The 10460-nt window shown below is 33.8% G+C and overlaps 1 protein-coding gene across 2 annotated transcripts in view; it reads left to right on the forward strand.

Moving 5' to 3' along the window:
• Positions 1-10460, forward strand: part of PRDM5 (PR domain containing 5) — a 227010-nt gene that overhangs the window by 109760 nt on the left and 106790 nt on the right. For both annotated transcript variants that reach the window (XM_008579302.1, XM_008579303.1), the window contains 2 exons: positions 1205-1289; positions 2816-2973. In XM_008579302.1, coding sequence (XP_008577524.1) covers positions 1205-1289; positions 2816-2973 — 243 coding nt within the window. The remainder of the gene's footprint in view (positions 1-1204; positions 1290-2815; positions 2974-10460) is intronic.

A 10460-nucleotide genomic window follows, 5' to 3' on the forward strand; every position in this document is an offset into this window, starting at 1 on the left:
TCTTGATCATGACACTCTGTCATGTCTCTGGTTATTCTGCAGGGACAACTACCACCTTAGGTTCTTGCAGAAGGTCCTTTGCTTGTCTGGGGTTTAGTATTGTGAGTTATACCTTTAATGAGGCTGAAATAAAAACATGACTTCACCAAAATCATTTTTGAATACTCAGTGAAATAGTGTGATGCTCTTGTTCATAGGGATGGTCAACATTTCTGATATAAGGCTTCATGTAATACATTCCTTTTAGAATTGAGCACATTATTTCTAATTAACTGGGCTCCTATTTTTCGTACTGCCTATTCAATTTCTCTGATTTAGTTTCTGGGAAGGAAAGACTAATTCAGTATTTACTTATAATGTTTGTATTAGCTAGTTGTTTGCTAAAGTTATATCTCCTCTTATTATGTTTTTTTTTTTTTAAGTAAATTTTATTGTGTGTATTTAGGGTATACAACATGATGTTATGAGATACATGTATATATATATATATAGTAAAATGGTCATTATGGTGAAACAAATGAACATGTCCATCATCTCACAGTTACCCATCCCCTCCCCAGCCCCAAGGCAAGAATAACCATAATCTATTCACTTAGCAAAAATCCTAAAGACAATACACTGTTATTAAATAGAGTCCTCATCCTACATATCTGCTACTGTGTATCCTTTGACCTACATCTCCCCAGATTTTTACTGTGGTCTTTTTATCATGTGAGACTTTTACTGTGAACTAAATGCTTTCCAGAATCATACATCTTCTGGATTTTCACTGTAATTAATGTTTTGCTCTGTACTACATACACTGAAGTTTAAAATACTGTGGGTTACTATAAAGGGAATATTATTACCTGCAGGTTATATGTTTCCAAGTCTATATTTGTACACAACAATAAAATAATTAATATATACTAGGTATAATTTTTTACAGATTATAAATTTAATATGCACCAAATAGGTCAGCTATATTATACATTTAAGTACTGTGAATCTTATGTTTTCTTTTAATAATATGTGTTTACTAGGTAACTTATGTTCATTAAATTTTCAGTTTATATAGGATAGTATGAACAAATTAGGGCTGAATTATAATGGATAGTTTGGATATTTTAGTAGCACCTGTCCACATGTTTACATTTCTGCTTGGGCTGTGTGTAATTTATTAGGTTTTAACAGTTGATTTAATTGTCCACTTAACCTTTTGCAGATTCATGAGATATTTGATTGTCAAGAATGTATGAAGAAATTTATTTCAGCTAATCAGCTAAAACGTCATATGATCACTCACTCAGGTAAACAACACTTTTTCATTTATATTGAATTCACTACAAAAGAATTACTTTTTCATTTTTCAGGAGCTCTAAGAGTGGTAATAAGGAGCCCTGGCTATAACTTCTAGTTTGGCTATCAACTAGTCATGTGATTTTGAACAAGTTACCTAATTCTGTAGACCTCAATTTGTTTATAAAGCAAAGGTGATTGGACTAAAATGTTATTGAACATCTTCAAGGTCACTATTTAATTTGTCACTCCTCCTTGAGTCTCAATTTTTTTATTCTTCATCTGTAAAGTGGGATATTAATGCCTACCTTTTAAAATAACTATGAAAGTTAAATGAGATTATTTGTGTACCATGCTAGTACAGTGCCTGACATTTAGTAGGGATTCAGCAATTATAGTTCCTGTTTCTAATTATTTTTACATTCTAACTAAGGTCTTAATAAATGTGAGAAATTTATTAGTACGTTTGAGAACATAAATTTTTAAAGCCATAGTTTCATTTTAAGCAAGTTTGAGTGATAGGACTGTTATATAGATTTTTTTTTTTTAAATGAGCTTTTGAAAATAAGTTTTGCTCTACGGAGTCTCTTTCTAGAGTTTAGGTCTGTAATTTGACACCATTGAAGTCAGAATGTTTTTAAATATCTGCTTTGTTTGGCAATAGATATAGGTATTTTAGTGAATTAAAATCAGAGATCAAAAACTTACCTTTCAGATATGCTTTGTTTGATACATGCAGTATTTTTTTTTAATTTAGTTGTCAATGTTATATGAATATTGCATAAATGAGAATTTTACATACCAATCTACTGTATAGTTCCTGCTGAGAACTGGAAGCTATACCTGCATAGAGTCTGTGTGGCCCAGCAAGAGACAGCTCTGTCCTTTACTTCCATCGATGTCAAGCTACTCTTAGCATTTGGGGTTGTGACCCTGATTTAGACTTACACATATTAGCACATATTTTGACCCGGAAATAGGATTTCTTCCTTGAATTTAAACTACTTCTTCTTGCTGCGAAATTGTTGAAGGGCCACAAAAAATGATTACGTTGTATAATGTTGAACATACTGATTATCCTGATTTGAGCATCTCATAATGCACACAGGTATCAATATTTAGTGCTGTACCCCACAGATATATACCATAAATTATGTTTCAATTAAAAAAAACTTCTTTATATCCGAACATACTGATTATCCTGATTTGAGCATCTCATAATGCACACAGGTATCAATATTTAATGCTGTACCCCACAGATATATACCATAAATTATGTTTCAATTAAAAAAAACTTCTTTATATCTAAGCTAGTTTATACATTAAGTTTACAAAATAGGTCTGTAAAAAAACTCATCATTTGTGAATTGACTCACATATCTAAGCTAGATGGAAGATGGACTGGGTGGTAGATTTTGTTTAGTTGTTTGACCATGTTTTAGTTTACTTAGTCATAAGTAATATAAGGTAAGGATGGTTCCCTTTTTATCCTTTACTTTTATATAGATATGAGATTGTCTCCACTCATTTTTCACAGAAAAACGACCGTATAATTGCGAAATTTGTAATAAATCTTTCAAGAGGCTCGATCAAGTGGGTGCCCACAAAGTAATACACAGTGAAGATAAACCTTACAAATGCAAGCTGTGTGGAAAGGGATTTGCCCACAGAAATGTTTACAGGAATCACAAAAAGGTAAAAACTTATTCATATATGTATATATTTTTCTTACTAATTTACCGATATGATTTCCAATTGTTTATCTTTTAAAGAAGTTTTTTTATATCTGGGACATGCCATACGTTTCAGAACAGTTGGAGAAGATCTTGCTTCTACTCTGTAAAGAATCACAAAAAGGTAAAAACTTATTCATATATGTATATATTTTTCTTACTAATTTACCGATATGATTTCCAATTGTTTATCTTTTAAAGAAGTTTTTGTATATCTGGGACATGCCATACGTTTCAGAACAGTTGGAGAAGATCTTGCTTCTACTCTGTAACCACTCCCTCAGGCCATAACCCCTTGTGGCCTCCTTTCTCTTTCACTCTCTATTGAAATTGTTCTTTTAAATAAAATGTCATCCTTTGTTTCCAAACTCTCAGCTATTAAATCAATTTTGTGGGCCCTGGGGTTATACTAATTGCAAAGTCTTTATTCTCTTCTGTCTTTGTATAAGTTTGACTTTTGCTCATTTATCTCTTTGAAATTCTCTTCATCTTTGATGTCCTTGTAGTATACTTTGCTAGATCTTCTGCCAATTTCTCTGCGTATTTTTTTTGGTTTTCCTTCCCCCCACTTCACCCTCACCCCCACCCCAGGAGGTTATCCTGGATGCTTTGCCTGTGGACTTCTTCTATGTTTACTCTTCCTAAGAAATGTCAGCTACATCCATGACTTCTGCAGTCAACTCCATACTGATGAATGCCAAATGATTTATTTTCTTTAATCCCAAGCTTCAAACCCACATTTTAAACTGCATACTTGTTATATAACTGGGCATCTTTTTAACATAATGAATTCAGTGTGCCCCAGATAACTTCTCTTGGACTTTTTTCTTTCTGCTAATGACAAAAGTGTATAATTATTTCAGTCTCTTTCTTCAGTCTTGGCCTCTTTATAAAATTAGAAACCAGGTCATAATGACTCTCCCCTCTCTGTTATCTCATCGCCTTCACAATCGTCCCTTCCTTTACGATTCCGATGTCTGGTTACTTCTCCTCTGGATCACTCTATACCCAATTAATTAGGCTTCTTGGTACTAATCACTTCTCACTGTAATCCATCCTGCCAGGTAAATAGTCCCAAAGCTTAACCCTGGTATATCATTCTTGTACTGTGATGTTATAAGTAGATTTCCAATGGCTTTATAAACTATGGTATACGTACCTTCTCCTGTCATTAAGACACCATGACCTCAACCTACGTCTCCAGCTTTATATCCTTTTATTCTCTGCCTTAACCATACCTAAAACAGCTCGACATTTGCCTTCATTCTGCATGACCTCTCTAATTTCCTCTTTCTCCTTTCTACTAGGATTCTCTTGAAGTTATAATCTCAGTTTCTTCTGCTAATTTTCATTTACATTTCTTACACTTTATCTTTGCTCAAGTTCTTTCTTCTGAATGTGTTAGTTTTATCTTTTCTAATTTGTGTAGATAGTAAATAATGTTTGAGTTAAATTCAGAAAATTTGTTCAAAGATAGTCAACATCTCAGAAATGCATGTAAAAACATTTGTGATGTGACAGACATTTGCTTATTGATTTCGTTTGGTTGATATATTTTAGAATGCTATTAAATAATATATATATAATCTCTTAAAATAACTTGTTACTTATTTTTTTACTTGTGATATTCCGTGGGGATTATATTTATTTCAGTGTTTATGGGGACCTTCCAAACACATCACTTTATCTCTTTTGAAATCATTTAAAAAATTATGATATAAATTTCAGCCTTCCATGCGAATGGAAAAAAATAAAAAGGCAGATTTACCAAAGAATAAACAGCGTTGATTGAAAGTGTCCCAAATTGTTTCTGCTGAATTTCTTGCTTACCACCCTTATGTTTAACTCAAGCATTATATGTTCAGGCGCAGGAATGCATGCATTACTGCTGCTTTGGAATTACGTGATTGTAAAAAATTATCAGGCTAGTTTCCTGTTCAGTTTCTGGAACCCACTTGCTCCTGTCTTTGATGAAATTGATCTATACACATTTATGAGTCTTTTACAGTTTGGCTTCTGTTATATGCCATATGGGAATTTGGCACAGGATCTTTGTACCATCTCTCATACTTCTAGCCATAAATCATATGAAAGTAATAATGATGTCTTGGGAAGGATAGAAACAAGGATGCCCATAATTTCCAAAGTGGAAAGCACATTCAGTCCTTCTGCTCCAGACCAACATGTTTCTCACCGTGTTATGATCCTAGCATATGTCTGGTAATGTTAAGTGAAAATAATGCGAACTGTTCTCCAAGAATGATGTAGAAAAAGCAAATCAATCTTTTCTTCCATTGTTATTCATCAATGGCTAGTTAGGACACTGAAAATAAGGATATGCCAAGGAAATAGGGGAAAAAAAAACATTAAGGGTCTTTCTGATCTTCATTGTGTGGCATGCCAAAGGGTGGTTATTTTAAATAAATCAATTATTCTCTTAGTTTTTTGAGTTTGTAACTTACGCATTTTTATTATATTTAGATGATTTATTTGGGATCAATTCTTTTCTTTTAACATTTAGATTTGCTTGAAAAAAGGAATATTATCTTTCATTGTGATTATGACAGTATAATGTGAAATTTCTAAGGGTTGATTTCTATTTTTAAAACTTTCTTAGTCATTTTATCATCTTGCTAGTTATGTAAGCCCAAAAGGTCAAATTAGTTTTTCTTCTCCATCTTTTCTGATCATCATTTGATTTGATTCGTAGCTGTATTTTAGGATCTAGCTAAAATAAGGGATCATTTATCTGAATCTAACTATACTTAGATTTTTAAAATTGCAATTGGACAGACATTTTAGAACCACAGGAGATGGAAACTGGTCAGTCTTCACTCTTCATTTTGTTTCCTATCAAATTTAATGCAAAGCAAAATTTATAGGAGGTATACAGTGCTTCCCTCCTCCTGCTATTAGGATGGATGTTTAGATGGACCAAGTTGTCTTGGATTCTGGAGCTGGCAGGTTCCATCATACTTGCCTGATGATGGAAGTGAGTACAGAAGAGTTTTGCAATGATGAAGTCATAAACATGCTCTTTCGGGACAGGTGTGTGTCTGTTCAAGTAAAGGACCTTCTTTTCTGACCGTTTACATAGCCTTCCAGGGACAAAACTTTAGAAGCCTATGAGAAAATCTAGTCACAACTTCTCCTGAAATAATTCCTCTCAGCCTCTCTTAGTAATGTCTCATCCAGTCATTTTCAAACTCTGGGCCATGACCACTTTGTGGGTTTTGAAATCAATTTACTGGATCATGAATAGCCATTAAAACAATAGGACAGAAAATATAAGAGTAAAGGCAATTTAGTGAAATAATACGTGTGTGTGTGTGTGTGTGTGTGTGTGTGTGTGTGTGTGTGTGTGTGTGTTAAATTTCAATGTAAGAAATATTTCTTTGGTCATGGTCAAAAGATTTGGAAGACAATGTAATTCAGACTTTACCTAGGTGAAATTCTGTTAGACCTTAAATAAAAGGACAGGTCTGTCCCTAAAAAGATCATGGATTAGGTTTTAAAACCAGAATATACGGCATAAATTTCACATAGTTAAAAAAATACCCTTGAAAATCTCTTAAGACAAGTGCCAAGTTGGAGACCAAGAAACAGTCACTCAATAATTATATCACAGCCACTTTTTCCTTGACCTTTGCATCAGGTTGCTGTTCTTCAGGTGTGCTTTAGGTGAAGTAGTATGCATTCATTTAAAGTGTTATAATCTACAAAACTACCTATCTTTGTATTCTAGAAGCACATTCACAAGGATGGGATGCTCATATTATGAGGGGCATGCAGGATTTGAACATGGCAGAGGGAACAACAGATACCAGTCATTATCCAAAGCTCATTTAGCTAATAGCAAATTGCTTACCCTATTTAAATTGTTATTTTTCATAAATGTATGATGAGATAGAAAGCACAATTTATTTAAAAAAAGTTTTTTAGATTTCTTTTTCTTTATTGAGGCATAATTGGCAAATTAAAATGGTATATATTTATGGTGTATATTATGAGATTTTAACATATGTATACATTTTGAAATGATTTCCACAATCAAGCTAATTAACATATCCATCACCTCACATAGTTAATAATTTTTCTTTTTATAGTAAGAACATGTGAAATCTACTCTCAATTTTAAGTGTTCTCACCACAAAGAATGATAACTATGTGAGGTGATAGTTATGTTAATTAGCTTGACATAGTCATTCCACAGTGTATACATATGTCAGAGTATCCTCTTGGTCATCATATATATACACTTTTTATTTGTCAATTAAAATAAATAAATAAGATAAAAAAGATGTTTTTTCTTAGTTTTCAGGTATACATTATTGACTATAGTCACCATGCTGTGCTATGCTTGTACATCTCCAGAAATTATTTCTCCTGTCTAACTGAAACTTTGTATCCTTTGGGTGACAGCTCCCTATTTTCCCCTCCCCCCATCCCTTCACCCCAACTTCCAGCCTCTAGCAACCACTCTACTGTTTCCGTGAGTTTGACTGTTTTAGATTCCACATGTAAGTGAGATCATGTAGTATTTGTCTTTGTGTGCCTGGCTAATTTCACTTAGCATAATGTCCTCCGGTTTATCCATGTTGTCTCAAATGACAGGATTTCTTTCTTTTTTAAGGCTGAGTAGTATTCCTTTGTTTATATATACAACATCTCTTTATCCATTTATTCAACTGATGTGCTCTCAGGTTGATTTCATACCTCAGCTATTGTGAATAATGCTGCAGTGAACATGGGAGTGCAAATATCCCTTCGACATACTGATTTCATTTCCTTTGGATATATACCCATAAAAGGGACTGCTGATCATCTGGTAGTTCTATTTTTAATTTGGGGGAGAACTTCCATACTGTTTTCTATAATGGCTCTACTAATTTACATTCCCACCAATAGTGTACAAGGGTTCCAATTTCTAACATACGCACTTTATTTCTCATACTAGACTATAAACTTTGAAGATAGATACTGTACTTTAATTCACAGCACCTATTGACCACAGTGTGCTTTGAATGTGGCAGGTATTTTCTGAATAATAAAATCTATGAAAAATTATTCCAAGTAAATAATATTTAATGTTCTTAGTTAAATCATAGTTGTAAGGTGTGAAGTGATTTCTTCTAAATATACATTTGCAATATATATGGCAATGTTTGCAGTATTGCCTTTCTGTACACTTTTCTCTTTCTTGCCTTCATGAGTGCATTAACGATCTTGTGATATACTGATAAATCATTGTTGTATTTCTTCTACATTGATTGAGTTTAGCAGCCTGAAATATCTAAGTGTTTTTTAAACCTTTAATTTAAACATACTGCACTGTTCTAATTTTTCTGAACTATTTCTGACTCTGAGATAAATATTCAGCTTGTAGCCCACTTACTGCCAAGTCAGTGATGTCCTTTTATTTTCTGACCTTCATAGAGGAACATCCCTCCCACCTTTCTTCACTTGACCTGCCTAATCTGGTGTACACTAATATCCTAACTTTCTCATAGCCACAAAGGAGAAATATTGGAGAAGAGAGAGTTGACATTTTTTAATTACATTTTTAAAAGTTTGCTTTTTTTCCTTTTCAGTAGACATCTTATGAGAATAAATTCTTAACATTATACATGAATGCATGGTAACCAGTTCTGCAACTTAGGTTGTAATACTCCCTACCAGCCACCTTCTCCTTGCCTGCCACAATTCCCATACCCTCCCCAGTGGATATACTTCTGGGCTTTCCCCAGTGTATTAAAAACTGTGCACATTATCGTCCCTACCAGCCACCTTCTCCTTGCCTGCCACAATTCCCGTACCCTCCCCAGTGGATATACTTCTGGGCTTTCCCCAGTGTATTAAAAACTGTGCACATTATTTGTACAAATTGTTTCTTAATTATTATCACATCTACCACTATATTTGAAGGCCAGTGATCTTAATAACTGGAAGATATTTTGTAGACTGAGTAAAACACAACTTTTATCCTCAGCATAATAACTTTGACATACTTTAGGTTACGAATTGTAAGGGGTTTGAGTATAGAAAATTAAAAATGAGAAGGTGAGTGTCTTAGTCAGTTTGGACTAATATGACAGAATACTCTAGACTGGGTGGCTTAAGCAACAAACATTTATTTCTCACTGTTCTGGAGGCTGGATAGTTCAAGATCAAGGCACCAGCAGATCTGGTGTCAGGAGGATGGGAGGTCAGAATGGGGAAAGGTAACCGTTTGAATAGGAAAGAGGGAGTGTGATGTCACTCAGTGGCCTGAGGCTGAGAAGAGATTCCAAAGTGGTAGATCAAATGGGAAGTTTACAAGCGAAATGCTCCACCTCCTTCATCTCCCTAGTAAAATCTTCAGTTACATTTATATTTCATACTGATGTTTTTGTATAAGAAGTTGTTCCTTTGGGAAGAGTTTGGAGAAAAGTACAAGGCTTCAGCTAACCATCTGGGAGATAAGTATATTTAAAAGTGAATGGTTTTATGACATATATGTATCATTCTGGAACTAATTTCTTTGCCTTAACATATTACTTGGAGGGCTTTTCATGTTGGCTCATATAAAGCTATTCATTTTCTATAATCACCACAAGTTTGAACATTAGTGCAGTGAACATCCTTTTACATAAAACTTTATAACTATGCAAAGAATATTCTGCAAATTGATCTTAGGTATGGAATTTCTGGGTCTAACAATATGTTTTTTTTTTTTTATGTTTTGATTACTCCTACCTAACCCCCTTCTGAAAAAGTTGTATTTTCTCTTAGCAGTGTATGAAAGTGTCCTTTTATCTGTACCATCATCATTTGATTTTATTAGTCTTTCTGTTTTTCAGTTTAAGAATTGAAAAGCAATTCCTACTGCATTTTGGCAGTGATGGGTAAAATTGTGCTTCTTTTTATAAGTTTATTTTCCATTTACATTCCTTTTGAGAAATGCCTGTATATACTCTTTGCCCATTTTTCTACTGGACTACCTGGCTGTTGACTGATATCTAGGAATTTTGTACATATTGTGAATATTAAGCCTTTGCTATTTTTGTTTCTAATTCTTGCCCCATCTACCATCTTACGTCTTTTGAATAGAGTTTTACCTTTTTATGTTGTCAAATATTATATGGATTATGAATTTTATGGCTTAAGTGTTTTATATTTTATTTAGAAAAATGTCTTACTCTAAGACTATATAAATATTCATCAGTGTTTTTAAAAATTCTATTTCTTTTTGTTGTTGTTGTTAGTATTATAACTCATCCAGAATTTATTTATTTATTTATTTATTTTTGTCTTTTTCCGTGTCCAGCAACGGATCACAACCCTCAGTGTTGCCCCCGTACCGGACCAGGGACCGGCAACGGGATCGCAGCCCTCGGTGTTGCTCCCGCGCCTCGCTCAGCCAGTGAGCGGGAACCGGTCTGTATGTGGGATCCGAACCCTCGGGCGGGA

The sequence above is a fragment of the Galeopterus variegatus genome, unplaced genomic scaffold (genome assembly GCF_000696425.1).
Source record: "Galeopterus variegatus unplaced genomic scaffold, G_variegatus-3.0.2 Scaffold1852, whole genome shotgun sequence".
Taxonomy (NCBI): domain Eukaryota; kingdom Metazoa; phylum Chordata; class Mammalia; order Dermoptera; family Cynocephalidae; genus Galeopterus; species Galeopterus variegatus.